We start from the raw sequence: 24,645 nt of genomic DNA, 5'->3' as shown, positions 1-24,645 counted from the left end.
CAGCTCATAAATCATTTCTTGATTCTAAGAGTCTCAAAGCAATCATGGCTTAATATGGGCCATAAAACTGATTTGAAAAAGTTAGCTAATCACAGTCAATTAGTGATTTATTAACAGGTAGTAATAATATTCTCATATTGGGGCCAGAATATTATAAATAGTTTTAGAAACAACTGCAAATTAAAGAAAAGCAATAAAATACAATCTAATGAAAGAGAAGTATTGAGCCATTTTAAAATCATGACCATAGAATCTTGGTAGTTAAATTATTGATTATTTCTAGATAACTACTCAAAGTGACAAAACAAAGGCACTTTTTATGATAAATTTCCATATAAAAGCCCGTTACTCCTGCTGCCTCGCAGCTTTGAGACATGCCTTATAAATTGTCAAAATAAGAATTTTAAAGGCGGTTTTACACACAAAAAAACACACATGCTTGTTTTTGTTTTGTTTTTTGTTTTTTTTACCTCGCAGTGTAACTAAATAAATACACAACTGATGGAGTGACTCACCTCTACACTGAAAGCCCCGCAGCCCTTAATAAACTCCGCAATGTTCCTCTGACACTCGCTGTCGCTCCTTGGTTCCTGGATAAACTATGAATTAAAAGAAAACCGGTTCAGTTTCAAATACTCTTCTAAAGCGGTAATTAACCCTATTGCATGATTTTAAAGAGTTTCCTTGACTGACAGACGTCTTTTTTTAACCCACGGACACTCAGCGTGTACACTTGCTGCTGCCAGGATCAAGCAACCTAATCAGCACAACTTCCGGTTTTACCTTTCAAAGAAAAGCAAACAATTGCCAAGCAAGCTTAAAATGCAACTTTTTTGGCTTTATAGCGATAACTAAGTACTCGATATTATTGCATCGAGTGCTTATGCATTTGTAATCTACAATACCCCCAGAACGAATGTAAAGCTTTCAAGAATTAAACAGCTGTTTCCATTGACATCTGGTGACATGATCGTTCTTTATTTTATTTTGAAGAGCGCGTTCTCTCACCCCGTGGTTTAGTTTTGTTGTTATTTACTGTGTTGGTTTACCGAAAGCTATTTAAAATCAAATCTTCAGTCAAACTTCACTGCAACTGCGCAAAACTGAAGGAGGATGTGACGTTAACGGACCCACAGTTCATTGTTCATGAGTCTAGGGGGCGTGGCTGGATATAAGTGTCGTAAGAGTGCGTGCTCTGGTGCAAATGAGGATAACCTTGCACACCTGTGAGATTACATGGTTAAAAAAAAAAAACATAAAAAAGGATTTGATTAACTACTGATTGTTGTAAAGGAAAAATTGAACTTCGCCAAAATAAATGGCAGGTCAGACTTAAAAACCAAAACAAAAGTTGTCAGCCAATAAAAAGCTAATTACCTATATTTCTAAACAATTCAAGAGAGTTAATTTTGCTTTTTATATGAGTTTGAATTCCCTTTGTGGTTAAGCTTGCAGAAGACCAGTTGTTGTGAACAATCGCATGCACTTTAATGCCTTTCTTTGAATTGAGCAAACAAAAATCTTTGGGAATTTGGGACACAGACTTTGATGCATATAGGGACAATCTTGTGATTCTTTTGTTTATTTTTTGTTGGAGTCAGACCTACATCTATCAAACAAACAGCTCTTGCAGTTGAAATATCTGCACCTCAAAGCCATTGATACCCAGAAAAAGACGGATCTGTGGCTCTTTGGTTACATATCTATGCGTTTGGGTTTTGTTTGTTTACCCAAATTGCCAGCCATATTAAACATGTTCTTCTTGTTGCTTGTTTTTAAGATTCCAAAAGTATTTTGCAATTACACTTTTTCATATTTACAGATGCAGTACTTTTCAAAACAACAATAATTTTGTTTTAATTGCCTAGTGTAACAATAGTCCTCAAAAATAATTGTGATCTAGATTTTTTTTTTTTTTTTCGTTTTTACAAAAGTAGGACATAGGCATTAATTTAGATCTGAGAGCAAAATACCCAACATACTGTAGCCTATTTGGGACCTCCAGTTATTTTTTAACAACTTGATTATTTTTACTCGTAATATACCGTAAAAAGCCTTCAGAATTGTAGAAAAAGCAGTCTTCTATGTGGTTTTCCATTTTTAGATTGCTTACTTTGTCCACCGTCCCGGGTCTGAGTCGCTCCAGCAGCCTGCACAGAACTACTCCATCCTGCAGAGACGCCTGGAGGAAAGCCTCTGGATCCGACACGCTCTTCTTGGGAGACTCCAGGACCCCCAGCGTGATGAGCCACGTTACCGTCTGCTCTGCCGAATTCATGATTTGGCGTCTCGGATCGTCCTACAGCAGCAGCTCAGTCAGTCCAGGCTGGGTGAAAACCCCGCAGCCTGGAAACAGAAGGAACGGAGCTGGAAGTGAGAAATAAGATCGCTCCTTCCTCCTCCTCCTTCTTCCCCTCCTCGCTTCCTGAGGATGTTGGTATCACCTTGCTTTGTGCACAGCTGTAGCGGCCAGCAGATTCATCAAGCTAGAAGCTGCATGAAATGACTTCCTTTGGCAGTTTTCAAAGTAAAAGTGGAAATCTGGGAAGAGGTCGATGTCCTGCACCTCCTCTCTGTGCTACTATTGCTGTCTGAATACATGCGCCACTCCCAACCAACAACAACCAATCAGAGTTCTTAGCGATGTCAATTGATGCTGAAAAACCGGACATTGGGTTTTTGTTAACGGCAAGCAACAATCATCAAAATCTTTAACCATGAAGATTTATATCAGTGCTTTTAATTTGAAAAGAACTCAGCTAATTTCTGTTCTGTCGTGCTGTAATTTTCTCCATATGCAGCACAGACACAGAGATGCAATCACTGATATTTTGATGGAAAATGATCCATATTTCTTGCACCACAAAATCTTTTATACAGCATTTATAATGTAAAGATATTTATTAATTAAATAATGAGACAAATTGGAATGAGCAGAAAATGCTAAAGAGCTCATTACTGTCAGGGGTTTAATTTGTTTTATGTACACTGTGTTATTAAAAAAAACAAAAAACATAAACAGTGGCCTGACTGAATAAACTGGAAAAAGTTGTAAAATATGTAAACAAAAGAGACTCTTCCGCCCCCTGCTGGACACTTTGGTTTCTATAGTTTGCTGCAAGTAGTTTTTCCAACTCCACATCCCAATATTAATTTCGATTTTGGCATAAATTCTGCAAACATCATTTAGGTTTCCTAGGAAAATCACAGTTTGAAGATGTTTTAAGTCCACTGAAAATGAAACCTGGACATTTCTGCAGCTATTTCTTTCAGAACTTCAATGTATTTATCTCCATCCATATAACTTTGACCAAAAAAAACTACCCTCGCAACATGATGCTGCTACCACCAGGCATGACTCTGGCAATGGTCATGCTGATTGCATTTCTGCCAGTTTTATTTATTTATTTATTTTGCAGAAAGACCAAAGAGATCAATTCTCAAATAAAGAACATCCCTGAATACTCTGCTTCTAATTAAACAAAAAAAAGCCATTAAGATACAAAACATCATAGAAGGGAATATGAATGCAACATGTTAAGGTTCAATTTGACAAATTGGCTAATTTAACAGATATGATGATGCATAAATGTTGTTACAAGCAAAAGTTTCAAAGTAATCAACAGGATGGCAGGAGGTGTGGAAACACCCTAATTGCTTCAAAGTGTGAAGTCATGTGTGAAAACAATGAAGATTGGTTTTCCTTTTGTGTTTAACTATTACCTATTAAATCTTTATACCTCTTTAGGTGTTACACATTTCCTCGGCTCAGATCTTAATGTATTTTATTTTGATTTCAAACAACAGACCTCCATCAATTGTGAGGGAAAGGGCGACTAATGCATGGCTGTTAAAAGTTTTACAAATTAAAGTCTGAATATTTTTGGCTTGCCTTTGTATTTCAGAGTGAAGGGAAATGAATACAGCCACATGCAACACGCTCTAGATTTCACCTTTTATTTGTAATGTGAAATTAGCGGTTGCAGCGTGACAAAATGTGAAAAAGTCCAAAGGCTGCAACACTTAGAAGAAAACAGAAGTCTACTCAAAAAGATAGCTTCTGATGTTAGCGCACAGTTTCTGTTCTTGATGTAGTTTGAAATTGCAAAACTCAGAAACTTGAAGGAACATTTGTAATTTGCATTATCTTCATCTCTGCCAAAAAAGGTCAAAAGTAAACGAAAATAGCCCAGCAAGAAACAAACTCGAGAAACTCAAAGAGAAAATAATAAAGGACTTAAAAAAAAACAATTATGAACACTCTTATGGATCAAATTTACATAAATTACATTAACTAAATGTAAAAAAAAAAAAAGGATCAAAGTGGTCTAATGTGATAAATACACATTCCTGCACATAAAGTTTCTCCTAATAATACTGAAACATAAGAAAACTATTTCAAACTAATATTAATTCCATGTTATGAAAATTAAAATGCAAACCTTACTTTCAATTACTACTGTGGACTCATGATTATTAAACCGCCAAAACAGAAATCTTTAGAAGGCAAACGATAATGTTTCATCGCATGTTAGAAATATGTTGAACTCAAAGAAACACCTCAAAAAAAGATCACAAAGGAAAAAATATATAGAAAAGGTAGAGAATGTTCCCAGAAATGTGTCTGGAGGAATAGAGTAGCTTAAAGCTAAAAGAACAGTCGCTGCGCCACCTGGTGGCAGAAAGAGGAAGCTATCAACAGCTGCCATCAGGTTTTTGAGGTGGTCAAAAACCCTGGATTGACTACAACAAACCTGCTGGGAGATATATGTGATACTACTGACCTAAAAGCACAAGAATAGCCAAAGCAGAATTGTTAAAAGCAATACAAATAAACTAAGGAGGTTGTGGGATTCTGTTCAGTAGAGGAGTGGATCAAAACTAGAATGCTAAATATGAAGACAGTGGTGGTCCTCTGAAACTGTAAAGCTGCAGTTTGTGGAGGATTGGATGGATTCAGTCAAATATCAGAAAATCCTGGGAGAAAATGTCATGAAGAAGCTGAACCACACAACGGGAAAAATATTGCAAACGCCACCGAGGCTTAGATTGAGAAAAAATCATGGGAAACGCTAAAGTGGCCATCAGTGTAGCCTTCCTTCGAGTGGAGCATTGGTCTGAAAAAATCTGAAAAAGGCTTGCAGCAGGTTAAAGCAACAAAAGGAAGCTCTAATGAATATTTAACTTTAGTATAATGAAGGCGTTCAACAATTTCAAGGGTGCTTTTTACAATTAATCTGCAGAAGTTACTTGAAATATAGATTGTGTTGAGATATTTAAACAATTTTTAATTTGTTCATCGCAACCGATTTCAAGTTTGTTTCCACTAAACCTAATTAGCAGAGGTGGATGAATGGCTTTTAAGGTGAAGCGGCCTACACACCGTCAGTACTTTGAAGCAAAACCACCGAGGTGGACGAGGAAACTAAAGGAGTTTTGCACATATTCATAACCGACTTACAAAACTGAGTGCAAGTGAAAAGTTTCCAAGTCTAACAAACAGTTAATTATCTTTATTAAAGTCAAACAAGCTGAACAATGCTAGGTTTATATACTTAGGAAACAATTAAGAGGCTTTAAGTTTGAATTTCACAAACTTCAAGTCTGGATGTAATGAGAAGAAATTAAACATTTTCAAAAGTTTTGCAAGCGGAAGTGAAAGTTAGATGGGCCGTGCCGAGTGCCGCTGTAGGTATGATGCTTAGCTCTGCCACTGTTATAAGAAACAGGCTGTGACAGTCACAGTGGTTTCATCAGGCATGTCAGTTTTTCTGTAGCTGCCCTTCAACTTCCTTATTCAGCCCTCTGTGCGTTTCCTCTTTCAGCAACTGATATTATTCCCCTTCAGCACTCTGCTTTGGGTGATTCTTCGCTTTCGAGCTGCAAAACTGAGCTACTTGTCTGCTTTTATTCGAGTGATGTTGAGGTCGGTGTCGTTGAACTTAGTTGTGTTCGGTTTTAGAGATCTGGAAGGGGCTTTCTGATCCGTGGAAGGAGAAGACGACGGGTGAGAGCAACAGGTCCGCAGCGCAAACAGAACAATTTGGTGATCTGCTCTCTTAACTTATTTTAACTGTGACCAACTCTCTTGTGCTTTTCAGCTCCAATGCCGCCCTTCAGGTTTTCTTTATGAGGGAGAAGGAAGCATCAGAGTGAAACAGTGACAGTCATGTGCGTCTTTCTGCAGTAGTCTACGTGCTCTGCGTCCGCTTCTGTGTGAACAATGTCAGGCGACATCAACACCTTGACCTGGAGGAGCATGTCTCCCACCAGCCCGACAAATTCCTCGGATATGTCTCCCACCATGCACATGGGCAGGGAAAGCTTCTTCCTGGTGAAGATTATCAAAGTCTGCTTCCTCAGCAACAGCTCCAACCTGGGGAAGAACTTCAAGCTGGTCCGCTGTGAGGAGGGCTGGACGATCAAGGTATGCTCCTCTGTTTATTTCCAACCTGTCTTTAATTACAGCAACACACTGTGAAAAGTAAGTCAAGATAGAGGAAATAAACAGCCAAAAAGGTTGTGTAATGGTGCACCATTAACCGACCTTTCAGGTTTCCATCTCTGAAGACTCTCTGCTCACTTCAGCATGGCAGCTAAACATTATTTAGATGCTCTTCAAACTTAAAACATAAGAATCTCACGAAGTGTTTGGGTCTTTCTCACAATCCAAGGCAATTCATTTAAATTCAAGTCATGTTGCCAAATATAAAGTGAATTTCTGTCAGAGAGACTAGTCTTCAACTAGAAATAATTCCCAGTGGTGAACAAGCATGCGGCAACAGCGGAAAGGAACGACTCACTTTTAACAGGAAGAGGAAGATGCCTCGTCCACACGAGAACGTTTTCATCCACACAGAAACTCAAAGAAGAGACAAAAACTTGTTTTTTTTGGCAAAAAAACAAAGCGCGACTGGAGTCTTTTGTGTGAAGGGATGACAAAGTCAAGCTTCTTCTCTGTGTTACATTGAATTATACAACTAATCCACTACAAGATGGCGAATATGCAATCCGGCACTGTTGGTGTCATGCAAGTCTAGGATTATAGGTCAGGTTAGAGGGTGAGCTAATACATCAGTGTTTTCAGAAAATAGGTGTTTTCACTGTCCACACAAATATCTGAGAGCAAACTTTTCACTCTGGAACCCCCCCAAAAAATGTTTCCCATTGTTGGAAGAAAAAAAGTTCCCATGTGTCCACTACAAATAAAGTTTCACCAAATAGTTAAAATGTGAATACATTACATAATTTCAGAGTAAAGTTAAAGAGAGGTTTGCCATTTCAGAAGGGATGACGTTGTTTGATTATTCTCCAGTCTATGCAGCACATTCAATCTTAGACAGCAATTTGGATACCACAGAAAAACGTTTGGCTATTTGATTACTCAACCTGATGTGGCAGTGTGGTTACATTTCACACACAGCATCATAAAAATTAGTATGTTAAATTATCTATGCTAGAAAGTACATATTTGGTTACTTCTTAGAAACGTTTTTGACACTCGCAGCATAGTCATCGTTGCTGGAGGAACTTTTGTCATGGCAGCTGCTTTATTTATCATCACTTTCAAAGCAACACTATTAAAACCTCTATTAAAAACTACTGAGCATGCTCACTACAACATTTACTTGCTTAAACAGGTGTCACGTGACAGAAACAAATGGAAATTTATATAAATTTTTTAATTTATATTGTTCCAAATTCCTGCTACAGTTAGCTGTGCTGCACCGTTAACAGCAGCTTGTACGTCAACAAGCGCTCTGTTTAGCTTCAACTTTGCTCTTCATTATTTCTGTTCCCTTCTATATCAGCAGTGCAGGTGAGAACATGAGTATAACTTAATTGTCAAATTGCTCGTTCAGGTATCGACTATTAGCAATATAAGCTACAACAACGTATTTATTAGAATTCTGTACATTTAAATTCTGTCATGTGTTTGCCTGATTTAGTGAAACACTAATGGCTAAACCTGAAAATAAATATTTTATTATTAATGCCCTTTAGTGAAGCCGACTGTTGAAGTTGAGGTTGCTGAAGGAATAAATAACTTTTCAAGTTTAAAATTGGATTTCAGGAGGCTTTCTTATTATTTTTTCTTAATCAAAAGTTGTTCATTGAAGCTTAGTTAGTTCCCTTATTCAGGAATTCTGCAGCCCTAAATGAGGAATTCAGGGCTGCAGCCCTGAATTCCTCATTTAGGATGAATAGATACTGTCCTACGCTGCTGTCCTCTAAGCTTTACTCAGCTGTGTTATTAATTTTTCCCATAAACAAACATTTCCAATGATCTCAGCATTGTCTGGCTGTTTGTCCAGTGTTTTTCTCGGCTTGTAAAAGGGAGTTACCTCAGTTCAGACTTGATGTAGATGCCTTGCAAAGGGTTCATCTTTCTGGAGCCCTCAGCACATCTTCTGCTACTTCTGCTTCTATTGCAAACTTCTGCAGCAAACTGATAACATCGCTGCCTTGGTTGTGAGATCGTTTGCACCCAAGTTGCTTTGCTTGTACGAGAGCTTGCTGTCAATAATGAGTCAATACGTTTCCAATTTGCGCCACTAGCTTTGAAAAGTGTCAAAATCAAAGCTGTGGGTTGAGGAAAAAGCCGAGATGAGGATTTACCTCATCCCTTTTTTTCCTGGTGGCCATTATGAAAATGTCAAAGGACAATTGCATGCTAATAATTACTTCTGCTCTAGAACGTCATCCATACGGTGCTGTCCAGTGGCTGTGTGGGTCCGGACATAAAGCACAGCCTCTGTTACGGCCTTCTTCTCAAACACCTCAAGTCTTCAGAGATGCACTGGCTGCATCCCGATCTGACCGTGACCGAGCTTACACATCGCTATGAACAGCAGCACATCGAGGCCGAGTGGAGGTCAGTGACTGCTTTTATTTCTAGTTTTATTTGGTGGAGATGAACTGATATAAACTGCAGACAACGACTCAAATTTCTTAACATTAAACAAATGCTTGCTCTGATGAATGTGAAATATTTTTAGCTTGACAGTTTTACTATAATACTGGTTAAAATAAACACTCCAGGGTTTGTGTGATATTTCCATTCCTAAATTTCAAACTTTTTCAGACTCAGTTTTATAGATTTTCAAAAAAAAAAATTATGACATCATGGACATCTGGGTCCGAATAGCGTGGCATAGCTCTTGTTTTACGCAATTCAAGTAAAAACTAAAGCTAGCTGCTGATTGACCAAATGTGCTTTTATAAAGTTGTTGTTTTTTTTCTTCTTTTTTTTCTGGACAAACTTGGATGAGATAAAATATATAATGTTAAAAAATCTGGTATAGATCTGGTAAGAATTGAAAATACATCCTTGAATTTGCAGTTTGTGATCAGCAAGAATAATTTAACAAATTTCCAGAAATAAAATTTCAAAGGCTTTGTTTGGACTCTAAACTAAATCTAAAGTAAGACCCTTACACTAGACTTTAAAAAAACAGATACAAGTGAAGTGATTTAAAGGCTGAAAAACATTTTTTAAAAGGGCAGTTTTTATTTTAGAATAATTACATTATCTAACTCAAACATGACTAAATGGGAAAGAAAAGCTAGTTTTGATGTGATAAACTAATACAAACGGTAGTCATCTAAGCGGAAATCATTATAAAAAACAGTTTTATCAAAATGTAAGCTTTTATCTTTTAGATGAGATAACATCTGTTTTAATTTTCCCCCCATACTTTAGTTATTAAGTCAAATCTCATAATTCAAAGAAACCCTGACAATCTATAAAAGTGGAATAAAATCTTTTTTATTTACAACCGTATTGTTTATAGTTATTTTTAAAATGTCTGTGAATGCAAGTCAAATTTCTTGGTTGTGAGCAGAAAATAAAGCTGATTCTGATGCTGACAAACGCAGATCTGGTAATTCAGTTCAGCTCAAAAACAAGTTCAAACATATCAGCGCTTTAAATTTAACTTTTTGCACTTTTTGCTCTTTTTTCTTATTTGCACCACCACTACTAAAGTTGTATGGTGCACCCATATTTTTACATTTAACTTCAGTTTTAAAGTATTTCACTTTTTAAAAAAAAATCACTGACCATATATGCAGTGTTGACTTGTATGCATTTAATTTAATGAACACAAGTTCTTATCTGTTGTACAAGGTAGGGAACTTATTGAAAAGTGTTTAAAGTGCTTCAGTGATATGAAATTTAAACTTTAAGTAAATGAATGAAATAAAAGGAAATCCAAATTATACGTGTATGCGCAATTTAAGTGAACATTTGACAAATTATTGTTTGTGCACATAGACATATGCGCTCAGTGAGAGCACAAATATAACGGCAAAATTGTCAGCAGGTTAATATGGAAGAATCAGCCTGGAATGGCACTCGTTTGATTTTCAGACACTTCAGGGCATAAGCATACAAAAAAGTTTTGAACCGTTCTTTCCCTTATCAGTGTGTATCTGACTCGCCTTAGCCCTTCATGATCTCTAATTGATTTACACAACAATATGGGCTTGCACGTTACTTAGCTAATTTCCGATTAGCTCATTAAGATGTTTGTCTATACAGATATGACCTGAGGATCAGATACATCCCGTCAGACTTCATGGAGACCTTTATGGATGACAGAACAACCATGCTCTACTTTTACCAACAGGTCAAATATCTACAGCTATCCACCTTTTAAGAATGTCCAGATTACTTTTTACATGATAGGAAATTCATTAAACATCAGGGTTAAACTAAGATCCTGCTAAAAATGTTTGGTAAATATCAAAAAAGCTTTTTATGATCGACAGGTACGAAGTGATTACATGCAAAATTATGCCTCCAAAGTCAGCGATGGGATGGCCTTACAGCTTGGTTGTTTGGAGATCAGGTAAAGAAAGGCTGATGTGAGGTTTAAAGAAGAAGACGGAAATGTCGTGTTGGTACTGACAGCTAAATCCCGATGTTGTTGCTGCAGGAGGTTCTACAAGGACATGAATCCAAATGGACTGGAGAAAAAGTCCAACTTTGAACTGCTGGAGTAAGTAAAGACTTTATGATCTTTCAGGAAAATAGTGTTCAAGCAGGCAGAGGTGCATCTGGAAGTCATTTGATCTAAGCATAACATTGTACACCAATTGTAGCAGTAAAAACACCAACATTTATTCACTCCACTCTTTAGGAAAGAAGTAGGGCTGGACCTGTTCTTTCCCAGAGAGCTCATGGAGAGCATGAAGGTACAGTCACCTCCAGATCACTGGTCATTTTGTTCTCACCACTAATTCAACAACGAATGATGCCTTCTGTCTGTGTGGTCGCGGGCCAGACCAAGCAGTTGCGTCGGCTGATCCAGCAGACCTTTCAGAGCTACTCGACGTTTCAGCAGGACCAGTGCATGGCCAAGTTCTTCACCACTTTGTCTCAGTGCTACAGCATCACTGAGGAAAGCTACGGCTGCCAGCTGGTGGTGAGCTGTCTTATGACATCATGCGTTAATCAATCTGGACAATCTGGAACATTTAGGTGTCCCACAAAATCATAAACATAAGACATACTTTCTCAAAGCCATGAATGAGTTTTATTTTGTATGTATTGAGAGATATAAAAGATGTTTGCCTTTCAGAAAAAGCAGAAAAGTGCTATTTAACATACTATTTGTTTCTGCCTCATCCTTTTCTGTAGCATGGCTGGAATCTAGCTATAGACTTGGTCATAGGAGCCAGTGGGATCAGTCAACAAACGGATAACTCAAAAGTGAGTGAAAATCTTCTCTTCGTCCAATTTATTAATCATACCAGCTGATTTCTTCAATTATTTTAGCAAAAAATATTCTAAAATGTTAAATATTTCTCCACTTGAACTGTGGATCCCTGCAACCCCTCTGGAGTATTTGGACTTTTGAAGCTGACTACGTGACAATTTGTTCCTGGTTTTGGGATATTTGCTTTGATTGTTTTTCTCTAATCTACTTTACTTATAGTCAACAACAGGGAAATGTTGCTCAGACGTATTTTGGCTTGGTCAAGGGCCATAGTCAGAACTACATCTAAGAGATAAATGATGGAGTGTAAATTCTTAAAGTGCCTTTTCAAACTATTTATCTCCATAAAACATAAAAGAAAGAAAAAAGAAACTAACTACCAAAAATAAAATTGATGGTTAAGAGAAAGGAAGTAAGTTGGGCTAAAATGGCAACATGCAGGTGTGATGTTGGGGTTTAATTAGTCAAGGCACCAACTTCAGCTCTTTATTGCTTCGACTTCACTATCAGTTCCAAAGTACATCAGTCTTAACTAGAAATACTATTTGTTCTGCAGCCCGTCTGTCTGGCCAAGTTCTCTGACGTTCGCAGCATCTCCTGCACCGCTGAGCCTGACGGCCGCGCTCTCCTCACCGTGCACATAGAGGGATCCAAACAGGTAGCACTTCACTTCCCGACTCAGCAGTTTCACAATTAGAGTAGCAGGAGAAAGTCATGCAATGATGGGTATAACGCAAAGCACTCGTATGGCTTCTCTGATCCTCCTCTACACTTTTGTGCATGCAAACATACTAAATGTGGTTCTTCTCTGCAACTAAATTAATGCATCTCTTTCTTTGGTTTGAACCAGTTCCTCATGTCTTCGCATGCTTATCTAATGATTACTCAGTAGCTAACCAGGAGACACTGAAAGAGTCAGTTTGCTGACCAAGCAAAGCTTAAAGAAACAGGAGCTGAAACATACTTAGGATTGGTCAATGTAGGGTTATTCTGAGATCCATGAATGAGAAACAAAATATATACTTCTGGTAAACTAGAAAAAACTAGTTTTACCTAAGAATAACAGGAATGTGAATGGCTATTAACAGCCTTAAAAAGGCGTCAGTGGTATTTCTGGTACAAAAATTAAGATTCACGAGTAATTCTGCCCAAGAATCCTTTTTTTTAAGGAAAGCAAGGTGGAATTTTAATGTCTAATTTGACAAAAAACCAGCATGGTTCCACTTTTGGACCACTACCTACAACCTCCAGTCATATAAAAACTTTTGCTGTTCTAGGAGCGCCAAGCCAAGCTTCTCCGTTTTTTCATATTTCCTTTGCATTTGCAAAGGAAATATCAGTAGCCACAGAATTGCTGTGGCTACTGAGCTGTACTGTTTTTGTGGCTTTCAAACAAAACATGTTCACCATAAACGGCTTATTTGTGTTTTCAATGCCGCAGCCGCTTGCAGTGAACATTTCCTCCCTGGCCGTAGCAGAGAACATGGCCGACCTGATCGATGGCTACTGCCGACTGGAAGGAAAAGCCGAGAAATCGCTCATGATCAGACCTAACAAAGGTACGATCACAGTAGGTCGCAGGGCAAAATCACGATCCAACCACAGTGGCATAAATACAAAAAAAGAAAAAATGTACTTAAAAAAAAAGTCCAGCTTCGCAGCCTTGACGTCACTAAGTCATAATGAAAGTGTTGTAATTGGTTTTCACAGGAAGAGACACAAGACTAAAGCTTCCTGACATACCTCAAAGGTGATTATTATGAGTCAAGTTTCAAAAATGTTCATGACACTCAAACTTTTGTTTTTAAATACACCAAAAGAAAAAACTGTGTAGGTGTTTTTTTTTTTGTTTTGTGCTTCCTCTTTTCCTCTGCATTTTATTTTACATTTTCTTTCTTGTTCCTCTCTGTTTGACCAAAATGTAATTCAAGCATTACTTGCAACTGACTCCTTTTTACAACAGCTGCATTAATATTATTTATTGAACACCAAACCAAGATTTTCTCTGCATCTCATTCCAGGGCTGGTCCCACTGGCCCAGATAGCAGACTAAGTAAGTCAATATCTTCATTTATAAACTGAACAGACTCTCACGACTTGAGTTCTTACTTACATTTCACTATTCTAACTACATTTAGAAAGGTTTTAATTGATGAATAAATGCTGAATGTTACTGCTGTTTTAATTTTGGTTTTTTCCCTTCATTTTTAGGTTCAGATATTTATGCAGAGATCCCAGAACAGACCACAAAGTATGATGGTAAGTAATAATTCATCTTAAATTAGGCAAATAATGTAGCATTATTCACATGCAGCATTGTTCACAGATAATCACAAAGTGCTTTATAATGGCCAAGAGTAAAAATAAAAAAATTAAAAAATTTTTTAACAAAATAAAGAAAATGCTATAATATAAAAAATCTTAAGGAAAATTATGTTTAAATTTGTGATATAAGACGCTCATAAAAATGTGACAGCAACCGTGTCATGCAACGCTGGAGACCAACTGAGGTTTAACCGGTGGGAGGACGAAGCAAGAATAGGTTGAACAAAATTCTCGAAAAGCCCCTCGAGTTAAACAAGTCTCCATGACGACCGTTAGATGCTATCTACAAGTGCATATTAATAAATTAGAGACACAATCTCAAAACTATTTCTGTTCAAAGCGTGTAAAACACAGCTTCAAACTCAGCCTCAAAGCAGAAGCTCGCTTCATACATCCCATAATATTATGCAACTGTAAATCATTTGCTTTAGCTGTGGATGCTTTTCCAAGGGGCTCCAAGTGTGGAGGGCATTCGGTAGCACAGCTACATCTTTATGGCTCTTCTGGATAATCTTATTCGAGGAAATTTCTTTCCTCGATTTTTATTTTTTTTTTTGTGCTTAGACAAACATCGGATCTCCAGAGATGACATCTTTGTAGGTCGGATCCTCGGCGAGGGATTTTTTGGTGAAGTCCAAGAGGGAGTTTACAAATGTCCAGTGAGTTTGTCTTGTTTTAAAGTGCTTTCATAGGTTGCTATTAGGGCAGGGCGATAAATCAGTTTTATTGATTAATTAAAATTTTGGTTTTTGAAGATTTAATTTGAGGAAAATGCGTTTTTCCACCAACTTGGGTTTCCATAGTTCATAGTGATGTCAGCATGTCAAAAGTCCACCATCTTGTGTGACAGCTTCTATATAGTTGGACTTGAATTCAGGTAACTCTAAACGAAACATAAAGATCAGGCTGTTGTTTAGAAAAATAGAGTCATAATGTAACAATAAAGTCAAAATAATACAAAAACGTTGTATTGTTAGGAGAATTAAGTACTAATTTTACACACAAAAAAAAGAACAAAATATATTACTCAAGCTCGTTTCTCACTAAAGCAATTTTTTTCTTGTTATTTTGTTTTGTTACACTCATGTAGCCTGATCCTAACACTAAATTGTATAACTCAAAGAAGGAATGATGGAAGTAAAAGCCACTTTTTGAAAAAATTTTCTGTCATTTGTAATTTCTTTTTTTGTTTTTTTTTTTGGCTTAAAGAGACTTTATCTTTAAGCCAAATCGCCCAGCCATAGTCGCTTCTGTACGTACTTTTCTATCAGCACTAAACTCACCCTAATCTCCACACTGCCTCAACTGCACTGTAAGTCTTTCTGAAAACACTGAATGAGTTGCTATGGTGATGACGTGTGTTTGCAGAGCGGAGAGAGAACTCGCGTGGCAATCAAAACATGCAAAGACTGCTCGGCGGACGTGAAGGAGAAGTTTCTAAGTGAAGCTGGTGAGTGCACGGCTCCTGCAGTGATTGTTTCCTGCTCAGACCCATTCAGAGAGTTTCTCCATTACTCACTTCTCAACCATTCTTCATGTCAACGCTGATGATGATGAGACCGAAACATTAGCAACCTTCTTCTGCTGCTTTTAATAGAAAACACGTCAGGGAGGTGTTTATTTTGCAGAAACATGATTTTAAAAGGAAAGGTGAAACGAAACATTGCCGTTTGCTTGTTTGGACGCTACGTGTTCTTGATCAGAGCGTCGTTTTCTCTGACTTCCTGTTGTCTGCTTGTGGTTTTGTGAAACAGGCTTATATAGAAACCACAGCTCCAGCGGGGAAAATCTAAACAGGCTTCTTTCAGGCTTTAATTTAGGTGGGTGTTTTTAAAAACTGATCATCTAATTTAGAGCAAACTGATAGAGAATTTGATTCATTTAAACCGATTCCTTACTTGCCATAAACTTCAATCTATTTTATTGCAATTTTGAGACAGAAGAAGATAAAGTAGTGCAGAAAAAGGATAAATTGGTTTTGCAAAATTAATTAAAACTTCTGAAAAGTGTAGCATTTATTTAGCTTTCTTTACTCTGCTACCTCCAAATAAAATCCAATCCTACTCTCTTCAGTAGTTACCCTAAGAAGCCATGTAGGGGTCACACCAAATAAATAGAAGAATGAGCTCAAAATGTTTTCACCTACATGCAAAATTTCATATGCATCTTAATTTTTAATTGCAAAAAGTGTGACAGTTGTTTAACATTTCACAATTATGCCATATGTGGTACTTTGTGTTGATTCTATCATATAAAATTCCAATAAAATACATTGTTGTGGCTGTAATATAGCAAAATGTGAAACATTTGAAGCGGTTTCAGTACTTTCACAGGAACCTCGAGTATAACACTTTTACAGTTCTAGGTTAGAATCTATCACCTGCATCTCTTTAATTTTTGGTTTCTAGCTGTGGTTGTGGCCGCTAATTGTGGGCCTTATCATGCTGTAAACTGCTAAGTGCTTCACTACCAACTAACACTGAGAACTTGTTGCTATGTAGGTTAGAAAAACACACTATCATATATGGCGTCCACCAAAACATTGGCTTATAACTTGGTGGATAAACTTTTGTTGCCATGGGTTTACGTTTTGGATTATAAAAAAAATGTTTCACTCTTGTGCTTAGATGTAAATGTTGTTCATTCGGTCAAATTCAGCATTTTTCTCGGTTAAGGTGACAAGTTCGGCTTTACTCTGGACGGGCTGACTCTCCGTAATGAACCATCAACTATGTGCAGTTCAGTATTTGCAGATTCACCCAGAGGGTTGGGTAAACTTTCTGTTGGAGATATCTACAAATTATTTGCAGAAAATCCGCCAACTCACAGAACCTTTTCGAAGAGCTAAAATATTTAAAAACAAATTTAGCTTGGGAAGCTGAAATAACTAGGCATAATGCTACCTGATATGCTATTAGCTGCTGTTTCCAAAGCAGCCAATCCAGGAGAGCCATTTATTTCCCTTGGTACTGATTGGATGTACCTTCAAATTCAATTTCAATAATATGGATGCCAAAAAGAAATTAAGAGTAAAAATAGGGAAGAAAGTTGATGTTAGCTTTTGTGGTAATGCTGAGATGTTTTCCACTATGTCAACGGTAAAAAAAACAAAAAAACAAAAACACCATAGGTAACATTTGTATTACAGATAATTTACAAATGTTATGTGTTATTGATGTATGTTAATTCCTTTATTGCAGATCTCATGAAAAACCTGGACCACCCTCACATTGTGCGTCTCATCGGAGTCATTGAGGTCGATCCAGTCTGGATTGTCATGGAGCTCTACGAACATGGAGAGGTGTGGTTCTGAGTTCAGACTGTAAAGCTGTGCTTAAAGGCAACATGAGCAGCTCCTCATGCATCTAGTCTGATTATCACAACCAGTACAGTTAGTCATTGTTATGCTCATGTGTCTGTTTATCTGCAAGCTGGGAAACTACCTTGTGGAGCAGCAGTACATCCTCACCGCAGCAAAGTTAACACAGTACTGTCTACAAATCTGCAAAGCCTTGGCTTACCTAGAGGGACTCAACATGGTACACAGGTAACATCGCTAAAGTGAAGAAACAAACAACTGAGGCTTTTTTAAATTTGTACCTTACTTTTCTATGTTGATTAAAGTCCAGGGACGTTTAGTTAACAATCAATAACGTTACTAATCCCTTTTACAACCACAAAAGTTCTGTATTTAAGAAAGTTAAGTGGAAAGAAAAGGTACACTAGCAACAGGGATAACTCTTACTTTCTGTTCTTTCCATATAAGCAATTCAGCAAATGTCTTCCAGAAATCTTTAAGCCTCTTCAATGTTTCTGAAATTATATTTTTATTTCTATTTTTCTACCACTGTTTGTGTTCGCAGAGATATAGCCGTTAGAAACATCCTGGTTGCATCCGCTGAATGTGTTAAGCTCGGAGATTTTGGACTGTCTCGTTACGTTGATGAACAAGAATATTATAAAGGTACATAAACGCAACTGCCCTGAATGCATTCATCTGTTTTTGTTGTTGTTGTTTTATAAATGTTAGTAACACAATTTAACTTCCAATGCATTTTTGAATCCTGTTCTCTTCCTTTATGTGCAGCCTCTGTCAGTCGACTACCGATCAAATGGATGGCTCCTGAATCCATCAATTTTAGACGCTTCACCTCAGCCAGCGACGTCTGGATGTTTGGTAATGAGAAAACACATCTTCATACTAACTAGAGACTTCATGAAAAGTCTTTTTACACTTTTCATTTTAACTTTTAAACCTATTTATGTAGGCATGATCTGTAAAAGAAAACCATGGAGCAAACCCTGAATGAAACCGAACGAGTGAAATCAGTTCTAAATACTGAAACCATATGGGAGTAAAACCCTCCCACGTAAAACTCACTGAATCAAGCCTCTTCATGTTGACACATCATGTTATTTTTTTTATGGTCAGAGCAGTCTGTGTGAAGCTCACCGCAGTGACAAAAAATACATACATGCATCATAGCGTTCCTCCCAACAACTCACCAGAAGAAATCTCTTTTTTTTTATCATTAGTTAACACTCACCTAGAGTCTGCTCTCCTCCACAGAAAAGCAATGGGACTAAATTAGTGCTCATAGTATCTAGCAACTTGGAAAGTTTCTAGATGAAGTTTCTCTGTTTGTTAGTCAAACGTCTGATTAGTGTTTTAGAAACTGCATGTAAATTATAAAGGATGGAAAGCTAACAGCTGTTGAGAAAATGGCTTCCAAAAGAATTAGTGTGTCAACGTACACAAGAGAAAAACGTGCCCTAGTTTAAGAGGAAAAAAGGTGAAGCTCCTAAAAAAAAGTATTCAAACCTCTTAAAAAATGTAAGTTTTTATAAGAGCATATTTGTAAAGTAGAAGGAAAACAGCACAATTTTCAGAATCTTGGCAAGTAAAAATTGAAAAGTGTGGCGTACATTCAGACCGAGTCTCTCTTTCTGTGCTACAACAAGATAATGTCAGAATACTTTGGTTCTGTGCATCATTTTGAATCTATAAATAGAACGGCACAACCACAAACCCAGCAATACTAAGTTTGTGGGGAACAAGAGCATTTTTAGTGAAGCGGCTAAGAGGCCTAAGGCAATTCTGCAGGAGTCACCGGCTCCCAAAGCTCCAAGAAGCAGATGAATAAAGATGAATAGAGTGACCAGAACTGAAGCAACATTTCTTTGAGATACGGACTAAAATCAAAAGTCAGAGATGACTACTTGGTAAAGCTGATGCTCTTATTGAAGAATTTTCAAACCAAATATAATAAACCCATCACCTGCTTTATGTCTTTCGATACTCTACCAGATTTAAACACCGACAAAGTCAACCATGGGTGTGTCTTCAACAGGTGTGTGTGTTTGGGAGATCTTCTCGATGGCCCAGCAGCCGTTTTACTGGCTGGAAAACGGACAGGTGATCAACCAGCTGGAGTCCGGAGTCCGGCTCCACAAACCCCAGCAGTGCCCTCCTCCCATCTACGGCCTGCTCACCCGCTGCTGGGCCTATGAGCCGCACAGCCGCCCCACCTTCAGGGACCTCGTCCTCTCCTTCAGGTGCACTCACACACTCCTCCAAATGTCGGGCTTTTACTTCAGTCGCGGTTGGATTGTTTACACATGCTTGCTATTTGACAGTGAGATCCATAAGATGGAGTTGGAGCAGGAAACGGCTGTAAGAGTAAGGTCCCAGTCTTTCTCCTCCACGCGCACAGAGCCACCGCCAAAGGTACCAGACGTCAAACTGTGTCAACATGAGCTTGTGTTGGTGTGAAACGCTGACTGAAACAGCAACACTTATTTTTAATCTTTATTGTGTGATGGAATATTTAAATAAGCCAAAATTCTCACCTCTGATTCTGAATAGCTAACAACTTTTCTCACCTCGGTGCTGCCAGTTTTAGAAAGAAATAGATTAAAAGTGACTGCACTACCTTCAATGGCCACTAGGTGGTGCATCTTCAATTTTCCTCTGAGTCATAAATTCTTTATTTTAAGAATTTATTCAGATTGATGTTGTATTAATGCTCTAATTTTCTTCTGTTCAAATTAAATTAACTATTAATTTAATTAACTATCAGCATTAATTTTCTCTTTTTCTGTTTCTCCATCATCAGCCGTCCAGAGCTCAAGGCAACACCCTCGCACACATAAAGGTAACCAAAAAGCAGAAAATTGATTTAAGAGTTGTCTGGTAAAATCCACAGTTAGACTGAAAGTGACCCAGATAAAAATACTAAAAAAAAAATAGCAATGCAAGTGGAAAAAGTGCCAGAATGAGGCAAATCGTGAAACTAACACAAACTAATGTGGTGGGCTTAAAATACCTCCCTCAAAAAATGGTGACATTTCATTTGCATTCGTGTGCTTTTTAGGCTCCAGAGAAAGACAGCAGGATGTTGTGGGAGAAAGAGAGAATGGAGGACACTTTACAGAGACAGAGGCGAGAGATGATGATGGACCATCAGTGGCTGGAGCAGGAAGAGAGACAACTGGTGAGACATGTCGCTCGCTCACACCAAAACACGTACACCTTCACCTGAGCTATTGCCGACAAACTGACTACCACCGTTAGAAACTTTTTTTTAAACTTCTGCACACTGCTGCATTCACTGACGCAGAATCATGTTGGTTTTCTTTGGCTCATAGGATCCTATGGTGAGACAAGATTCACTAACCAAGGTATTTTTTCCACCACTTTCTCAATAGCACATGTAATATTAATAGTAAATTTGGACTATGCTTTTTTTTTTTTTTTAGCAGTTTATACAACAGAACCAGATAAAAAAGTGTGGAAGTTTGAATTCATTGTGGATTTTCTGCACAAGGTGTAATTTTATAAGCTCAGATATATGCATACACCCCCACAAATATCTGGTTAAATGTCTCTGTGCAAGGTGCAAAATAATCACATGTCTGCAGACGACAATTAAAAAAAAATACTTTATCTATTCCAAAAGAAATATAAATGTTGTATCTCATATCATCCAAACTGTTTCCAAACTGTTTCCAGCTTAAATGTATCAAGGGTGTCTAAAGTGAGGCCCTCTGAATCATTTTATTTTATTTCAAGTCCTGTCATATCCTGCAGATGGACAAAATATGTATTTTTCCAAGAGATTTTTCACTAATATTTTTAAATCTTCTTAAATTCAAACATTTTCTGTAATATCATTTCAATTTATTTTTATTTAAAGTTATTTCAATTTCCTGAGGGAGTCTTCCCAAAGGATCAATAAAGTACAAGTCTAAGTCTATTGTAAAGTGGAAAGACTAAAACTTTTTCTTTTTGATAAGAGTGTCTCCCTGAATTTATTCTAGTTCAAAAAATTTCAGAAACGGTCTGCTTTTCTTTCTATGTTTAGGATCTATGAGGATTTACAGGTTATTTTTCTCCAGTGATTTGACTCCAATATTTGTTGTTATTAAAATATTGTTTGTTTTAAATTTATTGCTGAACAACTAAACATTAAAAATCAAAAATCACTATAATCATTTTTGTATTTTTAATTGGGGGGAAAATGTGGATCATGAGTATTTTGATCTTGGTCAATTTGACCCAAGTGGTCAAATTGACCTATGGGTATGATATTTTTTTATTCATATATATTCATATAAAGTTTAACCAAATATTAGTCAGGCTGTAGTATGATTTTATTTGACCTTATGTGAATAAGACAGTCCTAAAATAAGTTGGGTCATCCTTGTGTGGGTAAAAGTTGTTCTGGCTCGCCATCATAGGAGCTGCACCAACAAACAACTTTTTACCTCAAAAGATTTTTTTTTTATTACAGAAATATAACTCATCAAATTTCCTGCTTCTCTATTTTTTTCTACAGCCTCCTGAAAAAAGCCCAGCAAATGGTGAGCCCTGATCATCGGTTTTATTTGGTTTATTTCCTGAATCCATCAGCTGTATTAAGGAATATGGCTGTTGCATGTTCATTTATTGAGAGAACAGAAGATCACGAAGCTTCTTCTCTCCATTGTTAATTTAACCAGGACTGGTTTTTGGTCGCACAAGGTTCTGCTCTTTGTTTCACTCGCTTCACATCCCTAAAGCGTGTAGTTTCCAGAAAAGAGAGTCTCGATCATACGTTCCTTACGGGTTTTTACACAAGTCATGATGTCAAAATTCAATGATCAGTTGGGAAAAACAAGGTCATCTAACCTCTCGCTTGGCCTGCGTTTCCCTCTCAGAACATTTTATAATTAGTCATTTGGTTATTGACGTGTGGAGCCAAAGATTTCCAAAGTTCTCTCTGTGTGTGACTCAGACAAGTTTCTATACTCCCCCACAAGTGTCAGACCAGCATTCAGCACTTCTAAATCAAATGAATGGCTTATAACCAAACACATGCACTCAGAGCTACAATGAATCAGCGTAAATCAAAGCTGCAGTGAACATTTTATTAAATATTTTAAAGAATCTTGAGTTAACTTTTGTTTTTTTGAGTCAGGTCCTCCCGAGAAACCCTCAAAGCCTCCCACCGCCTCACAGGTAAAAACTCACTCTCATGTCATTTTCACAAAATGATTCAGGAAGTGAAAGGTTTCAAGGCTCTGTGTCTTGCTGTCGCAGACTCGGCCCACAGCCGAGCTGGACCGGTCCGGAGACGAGGTCTACACCGGCGTCATGGCGATGGTGAAGCAGGTGGTGCAGCTGAAGAACGAAGTCAACACTCTGCCCGCCTCGGAGTATCCCACCGCTGTCAAGGTACACTCATCTCCGAGTCTTGGTGACTCCATGTTCATCATTGGTTGTAAATGAAAAGACCAGAAGAGGGCGCTCTTCACTTCTTCTCACTTTGCTGTCTTCAGGCTGTAGGAATCACTCTCCGCAGTCTGATTCAAAGTGTTGATGAGATTCTGCCGTCTCTGCACAGCTCAGTCACCACAGAGGTAAACTTCAGACGTTTACGCCCCATTTATGGGTTTAAAGCTTTATCACGATATTTGTTTGTCACTCGAACAATGGATAAGATAGATAAAAAAAAGGTTTTGAAATGATCTTCAGAGTGATACGACTATCGCTTCACTTCCTACCCATATCAGATCGAAGGTACCAAGAAACTCCTGAACAAAGATCTGGGCGAGCTCATCAACAAGATGCGGCTCGCCCAGCAGAACTCTGTAACCTCGCTGAAGGAGGAGTGTCAGAAACAGATGTTGGCTGCCGCCCACACGCTAGCGTTGGACTCCAAAAACTTGCTGGACGCTGTGGACCAGGCTCGGGTCAGGGCCAACCTGGCCAAGCCCAAACCCAACTCCCAAGATGCAGGAGGAGGCGTGCCGGACGAATAAAGGAAAATACATTCCCTGCTTTGTAAATAAAGATTTATGTTTGAAGTTAAACTGAAATAATTATCAGGACATGTGAAACTTTAAAAGCAGCGATTTTGTACTGCTTATTTTCTAGTTTCATTGTTAGAACACTGTAATAATAAGCACTTCCTGTTCCTGACTCGACGGCAAAATATTTTTGTAATATTGATGCATCACAGCAAGTATTTTTTTCTGCAGGCAGAGTTCTGAGTTTGAGCATTTTGTAAATGCTTGAATTAAAAATATATGCACATACTATCTCCTTTTGTCAGTCACTTATTTTACTTCAAGAAGCATTTTGTAAGCACAAATTTGTAGGGCTGAAACGATTAATGGGATTCATTGTGAAATAATCGTCAACTAAATTAGTATTTGATTAATTGTTGAACTGAGGATACAAGCAAAAAAAGGCAAACTGCTAAAAGTACAACATATTGTGAGTTGTTGTAAAGCCAAAACGAGAAGTAGTTGTTTGTTTTTTTTTGCTTTAGCTGCATCCTTTGCAACAAAAAATAAAGCTTAAGTGCTATGTTTTTACATTTTAGGTTGGGTAAGTTTGTTCTTCTTTAAGAAATAATTAATTTCTATTTCATAAAGAATTTCATAATAAAAATCTACAGAATGTGCCAATTGTTTATCTGTTTAATTGATCAATCGTCAAAGAATAAGAATAACTGATTACTAAAATAATTGTTAATTGCAGCCCTACACAAATGCAAACAATTTAAATGTAAACGGGCTTTTTTCCCAGCAGGGTTTGGAATTGGTCCAAACAGCCAAAGGTACCTAAAGTTGGTTCAATGACTATGGTGTTACTGTGCTTCACTGGCCTGACCCGAACCCCAGAGAGAATCTTTGGGGCATCATCAGGAGGACGATGAGAGACATAAGACCCACCAACTGCTATCAAAGCAATTGCTGTTTCCTGAACACCTCAGCATAACCACAGGCTGGTCGCCTCCATATCACACCACATTGAGGCAGTAATTCATGCAGAAGGAACCCCACCCACGTATAGTGTGCATAGGCATAGACATGCATAACAAGGGAGGAATGTCTCTAAATGCCAATTTTCAGGCCTTGAGGCTTCATTTGTGTTTGAGAAGTTCCATCTGGTCCTCCTGCACCTTTAGAGATTTTGCATGTTTACGTGAAAATGTCACGTGATTTGAGGTATGGGCATATAAAAAGGTGACAGTACATAAACATTGTTTGGAGAGGGTAGTGCAAAACCTTTATGCATATCACATAGTTATCACATAGTTATCACATA

At 37.7% G+C, this 24,645-nt stretch overlaps 2 protein-coding genes across 8 annotated transcripts in view; one reads left to right on the top strand and one right to left on the bottom strand.

Annotated features, from left to right (window-relative positions):
• Nucleotides 1-24,645, bottom strand: part of LOC116715779 (rho guanine nucleotide exchange factor 7-like) — a 40,097-nt gene that overhangs the window by 14,202 nt on the left and 1,250 nt on the right. The window contains exons 2-3 of one of the 2 annotated variants that reach the window (XM_032556416.1): nucleotides 2,114-2,346; nucleotides 516-599 (exon numbers count right to left, since the gene is read on the bottom strand). In XM_032556416.1, coding sequence (XP_032412307.1) covers nucleotides 516-599; nucleotides 2,114-2,278 — 249 coding nt within the window. In that variant the 5' untranslated portion in view covers nucleotides 2,279-2,346. Of the gene's footprint in view, nucleotides 1-515; nucleotides 600-2,113; nucleotides 2,454-24,645 lie in introns of those variants that run through there. The other variant, XM_032556417.1, reaches the window with a different exon arrangement.
• Nucleotides 5,708-23,630, top strand: LOC116715778 (protein-tyrosine kinase 2-beta-like). 6 transcript variants are annotated; one of them, XM_032556414.1, is made up of 31 exons: nucleotides 5,708-5,861; nucleotides 5,963-6,007; nucleotides 6,188-6,427; nucleotides 8,697-8,875; nucleotides 10,544-10,631; nucleotides 10,774-10,853; nucleotides 10,941-11,003; nucleotides 11,145-11,199; nucleotides 11,289-11,429; nucleotides 11,645-11,716; nucleotides 12,280-12,381; nucleotides 13,165-13,282; nucleotides 13,434-13,473; nucleotides 13,745-13,776; nucleotides 13,935-13,982; nucleotides 14,613-14,707; nucleotides 15,417-15,498; nucleotides 17,249-17,349; nucleotides 17,480-17,595; nucleotides 17,912-18,012; nucleotides 18,136-18,225; nucleotides 19,400-19,604; nucleotides 19,686-19,776; nucleotides 20,165-20,203; nucleotides 20,423-20,542; nucleotides 20,697-20,729; nucleotides 21,887-21,911; nucleotides 22,508-22,548; nucleotides 22,630-22,764; nucleotides 22,869-22,949; nucleotides 23,103-23,630. In XM_032556414.1, exons 3-31 carry the CDS (start codon nucleotides 6,224-6,226, stop codon nucleotides 23,349-23,351), a joined length of 2,826 nt encoding a protein of 941 aa, XP_032412305.1. In that variant the 5' UTR covers nucleotides 5,708-5,861; nucleotides 5,963-6,007; nucleotides 6,188-6,223; the 3' UTR covers nucleotides 23,352-23,630. The 6 variants fall into 6 exon arrangements, with proteins under 6 accessions (XP_032412305.1, XP_032412304.1, XP_032412303.1 ...); XM_032556413.1 differs by having other exon boundaries at nucleotides 6,102-6,427; XM_032556412.1 differs by having other exon boundaries at nucleotides 5,963-6,020; nucleotides 6,102-6,427.

This window comes from Xiphophorus hellerii, chromosome 24 (genome assembly GCF_003331165.1).
Source record: "Xiphophorus hellerii strain 12219 chromosome 24, Xiphophorus_hellerii-4.1, whole genome shotgun sequence".
Classification (NCBI taxonomy): domain Eukaryota; kingdom Metazoa; phylum Chordata; class Actinopteri; order Cyprinodontiformes; family Poeciliidae; genus Xiphophorus; species Xiphophorus hellerii.
This window is presented reverse-complemented; position numbering and strand designations above follow the sequence as displayed.

Coding starts and splice junctions, on each gene's coding strand:
- LOC116715778 (XM_032556414.1), top strand. CDS start 6,224: ATGTCAGGCGACATCAACACCTTGACCTGGAGGAGCATGTCTCCCACC. Junction 19,605..19,685: donor GACCTCGTCCTCTCCTTCAG/GTGCACTCACAC, acceptor GCTATTTGACAG/TGAGATCCATAAGATGGAGT. Junction 21,912..22,507: donor TGAAAAAAGCCCAGCAAATG/GTGAGCCCTGAT, acceptor TTTTTGAGTCAG/GTCCTCCCGAGAAACCCTCA.